The sequence below is a fragment of the Marmota monax genome, unplaced genomic scaffold, assembly GCF_021218885.2.
Source record: "Marmota monax isolate L192 unplaced genomic scaffold, Marmota_monax_Labrador192_F-V1.1 WCK01_AAM20220418_F8-fsc00147, whole genome shotgun sequence".
NCBI lineage: Eukaryota > Metazoa > Chordata > Mammalia > Rodentia > Sciuridae > Marmota > Marmota monax.
In genome coordinates this window covers 1270588-1290015 of record NW_026693552.1, presented here as the reverse complement: position 1 = coordinate 1290015, position 19428 = coordinate 1270588, and the positions used below count along the sequence as shown (strand labels likewise).

Here is a 19428-nt window from a genome sequence, read left to right as displayed (position 1 = left end):
CAGCATGAGACAGGGAAAATACCTGGGATGCCAGATGACCCCCCAAGTAGTTTATGGTGGTTGATAACATGTTGGGAAACCATGTAGTTTAGCACGTACTCCCCTTGTGGCTTAAACCAATCAGTTCAAAGGAATCCCCCTCTTGTACTAGCCAATCACCCCTACCCAACTTGTTCCCACCAGTGAATGTGCTAATCAATGTTAAGAGTTGTTGTTTGATTTTCCCGAGGTATGGAATGATTTGCTGTGTGATGTTGTGACACACAGAGTATCCCCAAAACCTATAAAATCTCACTGGACAAAGGACTGGGACTCACTCCCTGGGACTGCTGTATCAGGAAGGGTTGTGAGTCCAGGCTTGAGCTTGCAATAAAGACTCTTATGTGATTGCATCAGATTCAGCTCCTGGAGATCTATTGGGGTCCCAAGAATCTGGCATTACAACATCACACTTTCAAGTCCCCATTGCCATGACAACTCTAGGTCACTTGGCCCATGCTGACTGGTTCTAATTGGATTCTTAACCATAAATTCTCACAGATTTTATGGTTAGGAGGAATTATTCTTATCTCCCTGAATTCTGAGATCTGGTCTGTGAAAAGGGTCATAAAAATCTTCCTTTAGTGTAACATAGGTTCCTGTTATCAACATTATTGCTGGCCTCTATCTCTCCTGCAGCTAACAAACAGGTAGTTTTCTGAGGAATGTGAAATATCCTGACCCATTACGCCAGGCAGGCAAATTGGTTCTTGGAAAAAAAAAGCATGGGGTGGTGAGCACAGTGGGCCCATTTTGTAGGAATAGTCTCTTGTTCTCCCACCACTCACATCTGTCTGGCCCCTATCTGTATCATCCACGGGATACTGGTTCTGCAGGAATGCAGGATGCTCCAGTTAGGTCAGAGAGACTTCCACCTGATTTCAAAGGAAGCCTGGGGATACCAGGAAAAGCACAGCAGGATTGGAATCTCAGCTGGTTGCCCCTGAGAGAGTGATTCATGAAGCACAGAGATATCAGAAATTAAGAGGTACTGGTAACACAGACTATCTGCTGAGAAAAACTGCTGACTGTGGAGAGAGCCTAAGTGCACTACAACCTGCAAGGCCAGAGGTACAGGGTTGCCCAAGCCCTTTGGAGAGAACATCTGTACCCATGTGTCCTAGGTTCTTTAAGTGCTCTCCCATTGGCCAGATGAGAAATTGATTAATGCTTAAATGTTAAACTGCGTTTGGCCACCCAGCCAGAAATGGCAGAAGTGTTCAACCACTTTCTATGGCCTCCCAGGGGGAACATATTCCTCATCCTACAGGGTGGTGACTATTAAGTTAGAGGTATAGACTGTAGCACACCAGAAGCATGTGAATGAGAAGTGCCTCTCCAAAGTCTTCCTTTCTTGACTTTTACTTGGAGATTTAGAATCCAAGCTCTGAATCTAGGCAGGCTCTGCTCTCATCCCAGTCCAGGCTCTCTCCTTGCTCATGTCTAAGGTCCAGCCACATCTAAGATGGGTAGTTATATCCAAACATAAAGTCCTTTCATACCTGTTATTCCTTCAACCTAAGCCCATTGTCGATATTGGTTCATATGCTGCTTTCTCCGCAAAATCTTGAAGTCAGAATGAGTTGCTTCACTTTTTCTAGGATCCTCTAATTGATTGATGGCTTGGGCCTCTGTGATAGCTGCCACTATTATCCTGTCTTAGTTGCTCACCATTTCTGGACACATCTTCTGGCTTTTCTCAATTGGAAGCTGTCAGTAAACCAGGGTTACAGTATTCATTTCTTGCCTACCAGGTGTCAGGGTGACCAACTCATCTGAATTGCTGAGGACTTTCCTGATTTCAGCACTAAGAGCCCTGAAGTGTATGTTTCACACAGTGGCAAGCCTATAGATGGTCTCTAATGTATCACTGAGATATTCAAGAACTCAGATCAACCTTTATAAACGAATCTCTAAAGACATTTTCAGTGTGGGGCATTTAACATCAAATTCTCAGGAATTTTATGTTCTTAATTTAAGATGATGCATTATAGTCATCTCTCAGTATCTATTGGGGGGGGGGGCACTTGTTCCAGGACTCTCTGGAGGTACCCAAATCTGCAGATGTTCAAGTCCCTGTTATAAAATTGCATATAACTTGTACACATTCTCTTGTATGCTTTAAATTTTCTCTAGACTACTTATAATGCCTAACATAATGTAAATGCTATGTAAATAGGTTTACACTGCATTATTTAGGGAATAATGACAAGGAAAAAAGTCTTTACATATTTAGTATAAATGCAATTTTTTCTCTAATATTTTTCATCCATTGTTGGCTTAATTGGCAGATATGGAGGGCTGACTGTACTCCATACTGAAAATCTGTCTTTGGTCTTCTTATATTCAGAAATTTTATAGCCACTGTGGTGGGATACTCTGAATGCTTGAGAGATTATTTTTAAAAGATGGCTAATTTGAAAAGAGATGAGAAATTAAAATGCTGCTGGAAGTGTTGGGTAGGAAGGAAGAAAAATAAAACAACCCGGGCCTACATTAAACAGTCTTCATTAAAATGCTATTGGATTCATTCCTTTGTTTCATACAACTGTGTGTAATTATAGTATACAAAACCTCCAGATCTTCCTGCTATTAAGTATTTAAAAATATCTGTTCCAGATTTTCAAAATAAGTTTCTCATGTACAGTAATTATATCACATAAAATGTGCAATGCTTAAGATTATTTTTATTACACTAACTTAAATTTAGACTGCTTCTCTTAGGTTGACTTAGTCATTTGTATAATGCTGCCTTGGGTATTTCCTAATAGGACAGGAAGTAATTCTATTTGATGTAAGTTCATGGGTGCTAAACACTTGACCAAAAAACATTAAGAAGAGAAATAAGAAAAATGATTTCAAATTTTGGGACACCTTTCCATTTGTACAACCTTTGCTGTTGAAATAAATCTCTAAGTTCTGCAATAGGGCTGGCAAGTCACAGGACATGATGACATGGTGGAACAAAACATGGACAGAGATTCAGAAGATACAGGGCTTTGGTCCAGTTGAGCTATCTGGTTCTTGATAGGGTGATAATTCTGTGTTGATAGCTTAGAGAGAAACTCATGAAAGTATTTGTCAAAGTCACTTCCAAGTGGTGAAGTCAAAGCCCCATGATGAGATAGTTTAAATCAGAGGTGCACATCAGCCTAACTTGAGAGTTTCCTGAAATACATTTGGGCCCTACTCCAAGGCCAATAAGATCACAATCTCCCAAAGGAGAATATGCACATTTTTTTTTTTTTTTTTGAAGACCATGCATTTATGACTTGCATGCCTTGTTATCAACTTCTAAGAGCGGCAAGAACATAGGCTTTTTAGACCCATGGCACCTGGAACAGAATCCTTTTCAAGTCTCAAGTCCCTTAATTTGTGACTTTGGAAAATTCACTAATTCATTGACTCTCAGTTTTTAAAAGAATGGCAATACAAACCTTTCTTTGCACGGTTCTTGTATAAAGAGACAGGTAAAAAAACAACTAGGTCTGAGTAAATATCTTCAGGGGTCTGATAAGTAATCTAAAACATGAAGCTTGAAAGATAACAAGGAATGTTAGGAATTAGCTAATGGGAGAGTACAAACACTTTTGTGTGTTTTTTATTTTATTTTTCTAAATTTATTTATTTAAATTAGGTATATATGACAGCAAAATGCATTTTGATTCATTGTACACAGTTGCAGCACAACTTTTCATTTCTCTGGCTGTACATGAGGTAGTGTTACACCTCATGTGCAGTCTTACACGTATCTAGGGTAATGATGTGCATCTCATTCCACCATCTTTCCTGCCCCCATGCACCCTCCCCAACCTCCCACCACCTTGCGCAAAGTTCCTCCATTTTTTCTCATGCCTAATATATTAATTTAAAAAAAAAAACCACTGAACTAACATCACAAAACATAACTTTAGCCATATCATCCAGTTGTTATCTAATGTATTGACCAAATGAATAACCAATTCCTCAGTGTAAGATAAAATATAAAATGCTAAATTCTGAAGAAATAATTTTCTAGTTTTGTTTAAGGTGCTGCTAAATACAGGATTATATATTGATTTAACAAATATTCAATGCCATTATATACGAGTAGTTCTAGATAAAGACACCAAAAGAACTAATTCAGAGTATATAGCCAATAGTGTGCATAAAGTAAAATATGTCCATTGGTAATGACACTAAATTAAACTACCAAAGCTATCTTTCCAATTCCAATTTTATGTTCACATTCTATAGATAACTTTGTGACTCCTGTATTTTTTAAATTCAATTTTTAAACACTGTTATTGACTAGAAATATTTGGAATTTCAAATAATTTGTTTTTAAGGGACATAATATATTTTTAACATAGTAGTTTGTGGGGAAGTGAGGCTCAACATGGTCATTTGTTGGGAAATGAGGATGTTAGCTTAATAAATGTTAAGGCACCGTCAGGACCAAGACTCTATGACTAAGAAACAATAACTCACTGGGTTCATCACATAAGAGGAACACTGACCAAATGACTCACAATCATTCTTAGAAGTAGAGCATTTCCTAATATATTTTGGGCAAATTTCCTTTATGTGAAATGCTTTCCGATTCCAAACTACAAAACCTGGCAGCTTTCTGACCTAGTTGAATGAGCTGCCCTGGTGCATCATTGTGGTCAGATTTTCTGAACTCTACTAAAATCTGAGCTAAATAATTTTATGAGGCCTATTGCTGATCTTTATTTCAAACCATGACTCCTTCACTTGTTAGACCTGCAGTTATTGCACTTAAATTTTAGTTTCCACATCCCTAGAATGGTGATAAGATTGTGTAGGACTTATCAGGAGGGTTAGGTGAGGTGATGTTTGTAAAGCATTTTCAGAACCCCTGGTACATAGTGCTATTCAGAAAGGCTGGCTGGCATTTTAGTTATCATTTCTACATCCACACAACTAGGGCCCTTTTGTCCCTAGTTGTTTTGGGAATCCTTGAAGTCTCTATAATCATCTGTGCCAGGTGTTTCTGCAGGAGCCACTGCTGCTTGCAAAACATCTCACAGGCAGTCACTGAAGATTAGATATGAACCAAGATCGAACTCAGTCCAAAGCCAAGTGTTATCCACCTCAACACAACCATTATGAGGAGAGGAAAGGTGTTCTATGAGCAAACCTGGCGTCCTCTTCCCTTTTACATTTTGAAATTTCCCTTAAGATTTAAATTTTTTTTCAGAAGGGTCCAACAAAACAACACATATGCGCGTGCACACACATACACCCAAACACACACATAAAAAATACTTTGCTGTGATAAAGTCCAACTCTCTTAGCCTGGCTTTGAAGACTTTCAAAATCTGGCTGCAGTTCACTTCTCCAGCCTCCCATCCTCATTTCTCCCCTTCTCTTTTGGTTTACTCCACTGCTGGCCACCTTGACTGTGACTCATGCATGTGACACCCTTCCCATCTGCATACTTCAGCCCCAGATGCAGAGCTTTCTCCCACACTGCCAAATCTTGCCCCATTCTAGGGGCAAGGTCAGACCTTGTGGAAAGCTTTCCAGAATACCTGGACCAAGTCAGATCCAAATTCATACCCCATCTTCATCTCTAATTAGCCCTATATTTGTGGATTCTTTAAATAAAATAGAAAGAATTCTACCCCCACTGCTGATAGGAGGACTGATTGTGGCAAACAAGGACCACTAGCACTAACCACTTGTCTCAAGTGTATCAATTACTTCCTTCCTTAAACTGTGGTCATTTCTTCTATTTGCTTATTCATAGAAATGGGGTAGGAACAACTGGAGAGCTACTGGGAAAAAATAATTCAAGATTGAGAGCTCATTCTTTACAACAAATAAATTCTAAGATAAGTTATCAATGTTAAAAATGAACTATCAACAACAGATGAGTGGAAGAAAAAAGACAAGTGAATTTATTTACAAATTTAAAATTAAAGAGGGCTTTCGAAATTTACGGCAAAATAACCAGATACCAACAGATGAAAATATTGATCATTATAGCTAATTAAAAATGCTCCCTGAGTGTAACTCAGTGGTACAACACCTGCTGAGCAAGGGTTCAGTTCGCTAGCATCAAAGTTCAATGTTTCTACAGCAAGCACAAGAATGATAATAATAAATACTGAAAAAAATTAAATTATATCAAACCAAGATAATACATATTAAACTTGTATTATGAAGGTCTAATGTCCTTAATTTATAAAAAGACTTACATGTCAATTAAAAAGTACTGAAAACTCCAATAAAAATTAGGTAATGTAACTCAGTCAAGTACACAAACCATAAATATGAAATAATCAATTTCATTCATAAAAAAATCAATTTCACTATAAATTGAAGAAAAAAGATACCATTTTTTAAACTTATTCAACTGGTAAAAATTAGAGAGTACCCAGTGGTGGTCATGGTGTAAAGTCATAGGCCTTCTTAGGCACTGTTTTAGGGATGTAAATTGGTGCTACTTTTGCTGAGAAAAATTTAGCAACATTTACCAAAATAAAATATGCATGTTCCCTTGACTCACCACTTCCAGTGCTATAAAGTGAGCTGCGAAATAAATTTAATATCTGCATAGATGGCAGGGGGTGTAACTCAGTGGTACAGTGCTTGCCTAGCATGCATGAGGCCCTGGTTTGATTCCCAGTACTGAGAAAAGAAAAAAATAGGCCTTCACAGAAATAATCTAACTGCAAATGTAATGGAAAAAAAGGTTATCTACTTGTCAATAGATGACTGATGAATGAAGTTATGACACATACAAAACACAGAATTCTACAGTTATTTTAAAAGAATGACATTCACAAAGACATTTCTTAGAAATATTAAAGGAGAAAGAGCAAATAAGGAAGATGACGTCATTTATATACATTTGAAATGTGGGGTGAGGAGGTGGGGTGTATATCCACAGGCACACATAACCTTAAGTATTTTTCATATATAAGAAACAAGTGGTTAGTTTTGGAGGACCTAGATGGAGAAAGACAGAATAAAGCAATTTTTATGTTTTTCTGAACTCTTGGAAGGTTATACTTATGTCCCTTGATTCCACCCGCCCCCATCCCCGCTTTTTTTTTTGCAAGGCTCAGGATTGAACCAGGGGCCTCTGTCATGCTAGGCAGACCCTCGACCACTGAGCTACATCCCCAGACCACCCCCCAACCTTGTTTTTTGAAGATGCTATTCATGAAGTAAAGTTGATTCTCAAATAGCTAATGTAACATGCAATCAAAAACAGGCCTTGCCCAGTATGAATAATAGAAAGTTTACATTGATTTTCCTCTGTGTCAAAACCCTGGGACTGCAGTTCTCTTCCATGGGGTATTTTCTGGCTGTTGTAGTTAGGTTCCAAGAAGTATCTGCTACAGTGAGAAATCTTGCTGACTGGCATATTAATTTTCCCCCTCAAACTAAAGTCACGTTTAGCAATTAGAGTCCATCTAGCTTGGGTAAGCTCTGCACAAACATGAGGATATTCTTAGCTTCATTCTCTTGTTCACTGGACTTAAGGGCAGAGCTGCTGATATTTGTAAAATGGAAGAATGGATAATAAAGAAGTGGAAGGATGGAAAGAGGGATAGGAGAACAGAAGAAGTGTCTTCCTGGTCAGATAAGCAGATTCTTCCCCTGCCTTCCCCTCAAGGCAGCACCCTCATTTTATATGCTACCAGTCAACCAGGCAGATGCTGAAGCTGCCCTTGTTCACTCATCCTGACTTTCTCTTATTCTTTTGGAACCTGCTTCTAAACATCTTGGATTGTCCTGAGGGACAATTTCTCTGAGAAGCCCCCAGCATGTACACCAATCCCCAGTTTCTTTTATTCATATTCATTTCCCTAATTTTCTCCCTCTGAGCACAGAGTTTGACACAAAGTCCTGATTGTTCTTTTGTTCCTTTTGACCAACATTTGGCTTATACAATCCAGCATTTGACTCACTGTTAATATCTTTCCACAAATGTACTGAGTGACTGGATGCCCAGCACCAACGTAGGACTTGGGCCTAAGTTTTTAACTTTTTAACCTTATATCTAAATTTTATCTACATAATTAACAACTTGTCTATTGTAGACCTTTGTTCCCATTCATCAGCTAGGAAATCTAGAGAGGTACAGAGGCATTTGAAAAGGCTCATTTTGGAACTGGAAATAATTTATTAACTGGATTAATAAAAGTACAATTTACTATGATGTTTACTATATTATATGTTATATTATATGTTTATTATATTAAAGATTGGAACTCTAGTAATAGATAAAGGTAACAAACATGTCACCTTGACAGGGGGCACTTACACGGTCCCAAGGGCAATTGTGAGAGGTAGAATTGACCTTCAGAACCATTTTTTTTTGTGATACCTCAACCCTACCTGCACAAATGATGTAAAAAGGTCACATAAAATTTACCTTGAGCATCAGATACCGCTTAATTATTTTTGAAATGACAACATTGCTTTACATGGAGCCACTATCACATAACCTTTATAATTGATGATATCTTTTTTCCTTATGTGAAAATGTGGCTGTGAGTTTATCAGCTGATAAAATTTGAACATATTCAAATTTACAAATAATGGGAAAAGTCTTAAGTCCTCAGCCCTAACACTCCATTGCGACCATCAGGGGCACCTGCACAGTCACACTGGGGCTATCAGAGCTTCCTGCCATCACTTACGTCATGTAGGTGAAAAACGTGCTGAGAGGCTCCAAGGAATGATTCCGGAAATAGTCAAATTCTCCACACAGCTTTTTCCTCATCTCGGTGTCAATTTTGGAAACAGTAAGAGGATTTGTTTGATTAGCCAAGAAATTACCATAATCAGTGGTTTGAAGATGAATTTTCAGATCTGAAATGAAAAGAGATCACAAATCAAGTTAAATTTTCAGCATGCATAAATAGCTTTTTCAATATTAACTGAACGTGTAGTAACTTTAAGGTAAAACACTTAGTGTCTTACTAGATTTCAATATAATGTCTGTATGTTATTTAAACTTGCGTGTTCATCTCTGAAGCCATGAAAAATTCAGTGTAAATATGCGTATTATAGCACACCAAAAAATTTTCCAATTATCTCAGAAATCTGGTATTTTTTCACAGAGCTAGAAAGAATGAACAACAGAAACCTAGTAGAGATGGTTTTACCTGAGCCAGTTTTAGTCATTTTGAAGTAGCTGTTTGGGAAACTGTTGAGTGGATACTAAGTCTCTGTCCCAAATTGACAGAAAAGAAAAATGTATTAGTAATCACTCCCATGGAGTGGCAGCCATCACTGCCCCATTTCAACTCCTTTCATTATAAATAAAGAACCCACAGCTCAGTATGGCTAAATACTGGAGTTATATAATGGCTGAAATAGGACAGGAGAAGATACTTCTGTTAAAAATCCAACATATCCAACATCATGTCCACCAGACTATGCCATGCATTCTTTAAATGTCAGTGGTTTGGGTTATTAGATGATTGAATTAAATTCCAGCTTCTTCTTTTTGGGGGGGCAGCGGGTACTGGAGATTGAACTCAGAGGCACTCAAGCACTGAGCCATATCCTCAGCCCCATTTTGTATTTTATTTAAAGACAGGGTCTCACTGAGTTGCTTAGTGCCTTGCTTTTGCTGTGGCTGGCTTTGAAGAGATCCTCCTGCCTCAGTTTCCTGAGTAGCTGGGATTACAAACTGTGATGGCACCTAGCTAAATTCCAACTTCTTTTGTTGTCATTTCCTTCTGAGAAAATTCCACCCCTCAAACCCAGTGCTGGGGCTAGAACCCACGGCTAATGGTATCTCCATTAATATGTAATTTTGATGCATCAGTTAAAAATAAATACTTATACATAAAAAAGAAGAAACCATGCTATACAAGATAAGTATATACAATTTTTAATGTTAAATTTTATAAAAGGTGGTAGAAAAGGAGAGGTAAGATGAAGTAAACACTGGAGCATTCTGGAGGGCTTGGTATCTGTATCCTGGGAATAAGAGGGAGCCACTGTGGTCTATGAATTGATAGCCTTGGGGGAGGGTGGATCTGGCATTAGGCAAGATATAGTTCTTGAGTGGCTGAGATACAGGGTATGGGCCATTCTTCTTTGGCATTCCAAGTAGATTCTGCATTGAAAGGCTCTTTTATTTGCTTGATTATATAATTAATGAATTCACTTAAAAATAGTTATGCTTTTTTTGTGTGTGCATGTGCCTTGTTTCACTTTTATTTTGGCAGTTCAGATTTTTAAGTAATTTGACAGTTTGCATTCTCAGCACCAAGGAATATTTGCCAACAGAAGTGACACAAATGGTATTTCTTTCAAAACCATGATATTTTGCTCGGTGACATATGTTTCTTCTAAGCTAAGCTTAGAAGTTGCCAGAGAGATGCTGAAATTTAATGTCTCCAGTGTTTCAGGCCCTGTAGGAACTGTGGAATCAGGAGTCAGCGGGGAGGCAGGTAGACTACAAGACACCCTGTTCCCAGTTTCAAAGTAATCCAAGGGAACTCACATGTGGATTCTAAGGAAACCCTAGAATGTAAAATATTTGCTCTGCGATGATGGTAGATTACTACTAAGAAAAACAACAGTGCTCATAGATTTATAATTTTCAAAATTGGTTCACTTAATTTTTTCCCCTGCATTTCTTTAAATGCTTATCTAAGCAGGGATGTCAGTAATAAGACTTTGTGGTCAACTATGTTTGGAATAAATAGGCTTTTTATTGCAGGAATTGAAAGACTATAAATATACATGTGCCTGCATGTTTGTACATGGGTAAAATATTAAAAAGTATCCTCCAAAAGTTGCAGTTGCCTAGTTAAAGGAACTATATGAGATCACTTGACTAGTCAATGAGTCAGGACAGGGAAGTGAGAGATCATGATCACCTTCTATTAATTTGTTGGCAGATCATTTTTAGAGTATATTATTGTTTGGGCCTCTGTATAAAAATCAATGTCCAGCCTGGGGAAGTGGTGAACACCTATAATGGCAGTTATTCAGGATACTAAGGCAGGACAATTGTAAATTTGAGACCAGCCTGGGTAACTCAGCCAGTTAAATTTAAAAAAAAAAAAAAAGAAATTTTAAAAGGGCTGGTGACAGAACTCAGTGGTAGAGCCCTGCTGGGTCCTACTCCATATAGAGACTAAAAAAGTGTGTATTTGACCTACCAATCTCCAGGAAGGCTATGTCAAAGAAGCACATTAGAGGTGCCTGTCCAGGATGTTGTCACCAAGTGGCCCCCTGTCCATTCTCGCCTCCTGCTGGTGCTTAACTTATGGAATTTATCTGACCTTTCATTTTTCTTTTCTTTTCTATCACTGAGCTGTACCCCCAGCCTTTTTTTATTTTTCTTTTTTAGTTGTAGGTGGACATGATACTTTTATTTTATTTATTTATTTTTATATGGTGCTGAGATCAAATCCAGTGCCTCACATGTGCTAGGCAAGCGCTCTACCACTGAACTACAACTCCAACACCTCCTCCCAAACCAAGACCCTCTATCTCATATTTTACTATGAGAGAGGGTCTTGCTAAGTTATAGGACAAATTGGCCTAGAACTTGCCACCCTCCTGCCTCAGGCTCCTAAGTAACTGGGATTACAGGCCTATGCCACTGCACACTATGTTTCTGAACTCTGTTTCCTCACCTACAAAATGTATATAGAGGGCTGGGGACATAGCTCAGTGGTAGGATACTTGCCTAACATACTCAACTTGATCCCCAGCACCACATATACACAAAGTATACTGAGTATCAAATCTATGCTTGCAGGCTATATCACGGATTAGAATAAGTAAGAAGACAGTCCTTTCTTAGTCCCCAGCTCCAAATAATAATAATAGTAGCAGTAGTAGTAGTAGTAGTAGTAGTAGTAGTAGTAATAATAATAATAATAATAATAATACTGCTATAGGGAGGTCACTTTCAAAATATTTTAATTCAACTGGCTTAAAACTTTGGTTATTATTCTCTAAATCAGAAATTTGCCAACCAATGTATTGGATTCTACCATCAGATCTAATAATTACTTAGAGTTTTAATAAATATATCAATATCTATAAAACCAGACATGTGTTCCTCCACTTTTATGAAGCTATTGCCATTCATGTGATGTGGAAACTTCAGTCTTCTTTAGTGTTTTTTTTTTTTTTTTTTAAAATGCCAAATCCCTTGCATTTCTTCTCTGACTTCTACTCTTTATTTTCGGGTTTAGAATGACTGACCTAGATTATTGTGTCTACCTCTTAGGTTTTTCTAGGCGTGTTTTCCCTCACGTGTTTCCAGCCTCAAGTTTAATCTTTCTTAAGAATTGTTTTGCTCCTTTAATTGTCTAAGAAGGAGTTTAGAGCCTCTTAAAATTTTCGGTAAATTATTGATGACATCCTCTCAACCTGGTAAGTATTTAGGTAGTAAATAGTGTCTTGTTGTTCTTTACACTCTCCACGGCACCTAATAAAACTGTTGTCACATAGCTGTGCCTCAAAAAATTTGTGATTAAAACCTGGTGAGGCAGGTGTATAGGGTTCAGAGAAATTGGTGACAGTCAATAGGGACTACATGTTCCATGCTTCAGATAAATGGCAGGAACAGAAATACAGGGTTAAAGTTTAAATTAGAGATGATTAAAAGAAAAAGCACTGCATGATTTATGCTTAAGATCAATGGTATAAAGGCCCCTCCAATTACTCCATTGTCAAAGATAAAGAGCAAGAAAACATCAAAGGATGCAAACAGGTCAGACCATAACTCCTTGACCCAAAGTACCTGAGACCCTCATTTAAATGCATTTCCGTGTTACAAGATACACCCAAAGGGAGGACCTAACACAATTTTAGACACATTTTTAACAATATTCAAAATGAGGCAGGTGCATCAAGAGACTGCAGCATAATGATGACTATTGCTATGCAAACTAAAAATATCCAAATTCCTAATCCACCACTGTATAAATGCTCTGCACTCTGACTTTCTTGTCACTCTGCCTGTGGAGTGGTCACTTTATTGCCCGGCTACTCTGTATATGAAGTAGCCACCTTGCTATACTAATCAATGCCATAAATTATTCTTTCTAACCCTTTCTTCATCAGATTTCTATCCTGCACAAGTTTAAGGACTCACTGAGTCAGTGACACTGGGACCAGTAGACCAGCAGTCACACAGCGCCTCATTAGTTCAGTATTAACAGTGTTGCAACTCAATTGATTCTTATTCCTAGAATGACTATTTCCAAAGTGGTACCCTTTGAAGGAGAATGGAATTAACTAGTCATATGCCAAATACCACTATCCAAGACCATGCAACGGAAATAACCATTTCAGGAATTCCAGCGTCTAGCAGGAAAGGATTCTTGTTGTACATGCACTCCAATTCCCAGAAATACTTAAGATTGACAGTTTAAAAACCATCTTCAAATATTTCTGATCCTCTCCTGAACTGGGAGTTAAGCCAGGGATATACTATCTCAGTATCAGACAAGAAAGCACCCATGCTAAAGGTTGAACAGCCCACTTATCCCATAGCCAGGAGCTAGAAGAGCTTGACATAAGACCAAACATTTAGACATTTCTTCTTCTCCTCTTTTTTTTTTCTTTTTAGGATAGGAGAGATAGAGAGAGGAGAGGAGAGAGAGAGCAAGAAAAGACAGAAGAGATGGAGAGGAAAGAGGGAGAGAGAGAGTAAGGAGAGAAAGAAGAGACACAGAGAGGAAGGAGGGGGAATGTTTAGACATTTCTAATGTTCATTTTGAGATTCTTCCTATGCAAAATACAGTCTTGTGCTATAAGAGGCAGGAGAGAGAAAAGTGTCAGGTGTATTTTCTGCCCATAAAAAGCTTATGATAGGGTTGGGGATGTAGCTCAGTGGTAGAGCGCTTGTCCCCAGCACCACAAAAAAAAAAAAAACAAAACAAAGTGACAACAAAACTGGCTTATAGTGTAGGAGACAGAGGCACTTACTCACTCATGAGCTAAGAGTCTAACTTGGATAGTCTCTGCATCATCAAAGACAACAGAGACAAGTGTCCTGCTCCAGTGTGATACACCTATGCAAATGTCACTATTGCTATATAGCATTAGATTCATTGCAAGTTTCATTGGAGCACAAATGAGAGACTATCAATTCTCCCTCACAAGGTTATAGCAGTATTAAAAGGTTGATAGAGGAACAGGATTGAAAGGGGACTTTAAAGGGAGTGAATGTTCTTCAGGCAAACCACATGGAGAATGGAATTTGTGATTGAAGGAATAGCTTTAGAAAAAGCAGAGTGTGCTGAGGAAGTTCTTGAGACCAGCCAGACCACTGGAGGCTTTTAAGCCAAGAGAGACATTTCTTCTGCTTCATGGAAGCCATTTGTGGATATACATTTTTAATATAAAACAGAAAAAAATAAGTGCTATAATTACAAATAATGTCTTAGGAATCATGGAGAAGGTTCTTTGAAATAAGAGTCTTCTTCTTATATGTATTGTTTAATTTAAAAATAGGTAGTAGGTATATACCACATGCATGCATGCAGGCATACACACACAAACACACAGGTAAACAGTGAAAGTTCTAGACTTGTCATCCACTCATCTACCACTGCTGCTGCTTATTGCCTGCCCCAGGTAACTACTATTTCCTGTTTCCCTTGGATACTTTTACACTGTCTCTGAATCTATAAAATCATATAGGACACATTTTTACAATTTATCACTCTTTTCTATTCAAGAGTATCATTCCACTCCAGGTTCTTCCTCTCACTTATCTCATTTAATATATCTCCAGTAATGTTTTCATTCCTAACATCTTAAGAGTGCTTCCTCATGCTTTCCCCATTTTTATTGCTGCAGAATATTCATTATATAAATCTTACATAACTTATTTTAATCAGTTCCCTACAGAGGGACATTCGATTTGCTTCCATCTTCTGCTATTCCAAGCAATGCCACAGTGAGATCTGGTATTGCTGTCATCTCACACGTGAGCATGTCTGTTTGTGGGCCGTGGGATTCCTGAGGCGAATGTGCATTTATTTGTAATTTCAGTGGGTACTGTCCAACTATCCTCCTTAAGGATTTCTTATTTTTCTAATATTTTCATTCTCCACTTTTAAGGCAAGGACTGTATCTTATTCATCTTTACTTCCTTGGCCCTAGCTGGAAAATGCTAAATACATGATTACTGAATTAATTCGTACCTGACAGCATAGTTGGAGAAGGACAGAAGAAAAGTCAAATCTCTTAAAAGGAATGTAATTGTTATTGAGATGGTAATAGGCTCTCTTCATTCCCTTTCCAAAAAATGCATAAATGGGAACAAAATAAAAACTCAATCCAGTTCTCTCCACATCCCGAGAGCCAGTGAACATGTTTACCATATGTTTTAGAAAAAGCCCATATATTACTAAACTTTACTAGTTTCACCATCTTGTTTTTCTCCAAGAGGAAAGAATATTTACATGACAGCCACACTTTTAATTAAAATCCTGATAAAAATAGTAAGGCTAATTTTCAAAAGAATATAACTTCTTTTTTTTTTTTTTTTGTACTTTGGAAAGACTGAGTCCCAGTGACTGGGTCAGGTGCCTATTAGTCAGGGACAAGCCTTGGAATAGATGAGCATTTCTGATCACACTTGCTCCCTTATGCATGTGAACTAGCACAATTATGAATACTAAGGCTTTCCACAGCTTTTCTGGGGTATCTTTATCTCTTCTAAATTTACCTGAAGATTTATGTGTTCCTTGTAAGTACTGCTAACACAGTTTGTTGCTATCTGAATACTTTTAAATATTAGAGGACTTTAAAGGACTAAAAGCAAATTCTACCTTCGCCATGTCAGCTTTTCTTTCAAAGAAAGCACCTGCTTTACCATGTAGTACTGTAATTACACAGTTACCTTCTCTTCTTTATCCATAATTTGTACAGTACACACTTTCTGCAAACATCAACAGAAATCCTTAAGTCCTTAATTTCTATCCCCCCCAAATGCCCTTGACTGATCCTCAACTCTGAATCTAGCTCTAAAGGTGGCTGGGTCTCTCTAAGCACATTTATGGATGCAACAAATGCACTGCTTTTCAGTTATTTCCCAACATCCTGGAAAATCATCGAATTTAAAGCAGTCCTTATTATTTTCTACTATCAAAATGGAGCTGATATCAATTCAATCCAAATATTCATGCATCTTCAACTTATACTCAGGGAGTAGTAGCATTTTGGTGGGGAAAGAGACACAGATTAGTTCTGTAGTTTGTAGGTTGATCACAGCCATTCTAAGTCTCAGTGTCCTCAACTGTTAAGTGAGGACGTGTGAAATCCTTATTTAGATTCATTTATTTGTTTATTTGCAGTACTGGGGATTGAACCCCGGGCCTCGCACATGTTAAGCAAGTGCTTTGCCACTGAGCTACATCCCCAGCCCTAGATTTATTTTTTTCAGCAGCCATAATTACCCAAACGTGGTTTGATGATTCATACTTAATATTTCTGGGAGCCTCCAAATGTAGATTGGCATGCAGACTCGAAATGAATAAACGAAAAAATATATATTACTGAGAAGGTAGAAACGACGAGATGTTAAAGTGACAAAGCAATGTGTATATGACAGTGTTTCTTAAACAGGGTACAAGGATGGGTCCATGATCCCCTGACATTGTATGGAAAATTGTATGTGTGCACATATATATTTATTTCTAAGAAGCTTCATTCTTGAGGTCTCCAAAAGGGTCTGAAAGTATTCTTTCTTTCCCAAACTGCAAATGAAGCTTCCAAATTCAGCTGAGTACTTATTTAGATGCTAGATCTGTTAACCTCATTCCTTAATTCTCTCCCTATCTCAACAGAATATTTTGGTCAAAAGGGCCCATAGCAGAAAACATTGGGAATGACTTTTAAATTCCTAATTTTAATCTTTTTTTTAACCTATTTGTTTCCTAGAATTCTTTCCATGACTTAAGATATGGATTTTCCATGGTTTCTCTCTGAATTCTCGTAAGCAGGCTAAACACTGTTTTTGGTATTGCAAAGATATTTTATGTGTTGGTTACATTTAAATTTGCATTTCTTACCTCATTTAAAGGCTTGAGTGAAAATGAAACAGAACTTATTTAAATGGCTTCTCTCAGAAGCACTTATTCTGCTCGGTGTTCTTTAAGTTTGTCATATTTATGCAGATTTTTCTATACATGATTAACATTCTCCAGTCACCAGACTCCTAATTTAATGTGCTGAAGAGATTTAGGATTGGAATTGTATTGTAATTACTTGTAGCCAATAGAATTAGTTACCATCTGAAAGATTCTAGCTGTTTCCACTGCTGAGGAAAGGACAGGGTGTAACTCATTTTGGGTGTTTAACTCTGGCTTTAACTGGTCACAACCATAAACAAGTGACCTCAGCACTCTTCTGCTCTACCTGAAAAGCCTGCAAAGTCACCTTCAGAAGACTTTTCAGTTTGTTTTTACCTTTCCTGGGAGGCTTTATCCTTAGTGCTTACAGGTTTCTTTAGAATAATCTGGAAGTTTTAAAGCATTTTATTGACTCTACAATTACGCTTCAAGATGACCAAGTGAAGCTTGTTCTTAATAATGAAAATACTACTTCAAATATGGGATCTTTGGTAAGGTTTTGAAAAAAAAAATGTGGTTTAAAGGTAATTTCCATAAATCTTGTTTATTTCTCCCTGTAACTCACCTAAATGGGCATTTGCCATCACATGTTACAAATGGGGACTTGGAGGCACCCATGGACACATGGCAGAGGTAAAAGCCAGGACTTCTGAATCCAGGGCTGTGCCCACCACCGACCTGATTTTTTGCATTTTTTCCCCCATTGATCTTCTGACAATTTGGTGAAACACTTTTCCAAATACTGTTTATAAATATGTAGAATGAAAACACATAGGATTACTAATATTTTAAAATACAGATATCCAAATTTTTAAAAATAAATATTGTACTTCTTTAATAAGATGTTAAAAATCAAACTTAAAGGATGAGTGTAATCTTTATTCTGGATTCCAAAGAGAAAAAAAAATGATTTTTCAAGATATCTACAAGAACGTTAAATGGATATGAAAATATTTAATTTTTGTTGGTGACAAAGCCACAGGTACTGCTTACACCAACCACCCTGATTTGTACCCTACGTTCATGATGAAAGGAAGTGTTAAATTTCACTTAGATTTACTGGAGATCTAATTTTTTTTCCTCTTCCAAGTTCATAAATACCCCCAAATCTGGACTCCAGAAACAAGAACCTCCTCAGGACACAGGCCAATGGGATCATGGTCTCTTCTCCTTGCTTCCAGAGAGCGACATCATTTCCACCTTTCCTTTCTAAAGGGTGAGAAGAGCACACGTACCTTCCAGGGTCTCACACTGGACCAGGTTGATATAGTCCTGCTGGGTTAGGAGGCTGGCTTTGCATCCTCGGACCAGGCCCTCCAGGTAGCCATGGTCCACATTGAAGTATAGCTCCGCGCTCTCAAGCATGGGGAAGGATCGCAGGGGATCACGCTGAGCAGCTCCGAGGCCTGGTCAGCCTCTGTACACTTGCACCAGTCTGGAAAGAGTGCTGGTGGCACAAACAATCTCTCAGCTGGTCGTCGGGATGTTTGTGACTAGTTTCCTCCGGTTTCAGTGGCTTTCAATACTCTATGCTCAGCCCTGTTTTTATGGCAACAGTGAGTGAGCCATATGACCCAAGTAAACCCTGGGAGCAGATCCTACTGGGAGGAAATTAGGACCTATGGGGGAGGGGGAGGGGCTCCACTCTTCCCGTCCAGAGCACCAGCCCCTGACTGCAACGGGAAGGCTTCAAACACCTGAATGTTTTGTAAATATTTCCATAACCATATGAGCTTTCAATTATAAATTGCACTTGTTCCTTTTTTTTTTTTGACAACTATTAATATGTACCAAGAGAAGGCTTTTTTCAGAATAAAAAAAGGAACTACATAGATTGATCAATCAAATATGAGCAGGCTGTTTGAAGACTCTTGTGAAGCTAATTCTACAACATGGTTTGTAAAACAAATGTTACTAATGTTTAAAATTGCCAAGGGATGAATGCTTCTTACAGTCTAGGGGCAGAGCCCGCTGATTCTGTAATAAATAATCCACTGCTTTGCAAAATTTGACTGTTTATAAAGTACTCTTCATTTTCTTTTTCCCATCTGAACTGCATGATTACTTTGAGATGAGTATCTGCACAGGTACTATTGCTACTTAACTCACAAACAAGGAATCAATTCTCAGAAGCTGGAAGGCAGCTCAAAATGCACAGGTGGTAATGCAGTAGGTGTTAAATGAAGCAGGGACTTAATTGTTGTGTTTAATGCTTCAAAAAGAAGTACTCATTCTCCCAGTATACTTAGATTGAAAATTTTGTCAAATAACTCAAGCACTATTTGCATATACAGTGTTT

The 19428-nt window shown here is 37.9% G+C and overlaps 1 protein-coding gene across 1 annotated transcript in view; it reads right to left on the bottom strand.

Annotated features, from left to right (window-relative positions):
- Atp6v0d2 (ATPase H+ transporting V0 subunit d2) overlaps positions 1 to 18690 on the bottom strand; it is a 45962-nt gene extending 27272 nt beyond the window's left edge. The window contains exons 1-2 of the mRNA XM_046458640.2: positions 18365 to 18690; positions 8703 to 8874 (exon numbers count right to left, since the gene is read on the bottom strand). Of these exons, the coding sequence (XP_046314596.1) occupies positions 8703 to 8874; positions 18365 to 18494 (302 nt within the window). The 5' untranslated portion in view covers positions 18495 to 18690. The remainder of the gene's footprint in view (positions 1 to 8702; positions 8875 to 18364) is intronic.
- Positions 18691 to 19428: the final 738 nt, after the last annotated feature.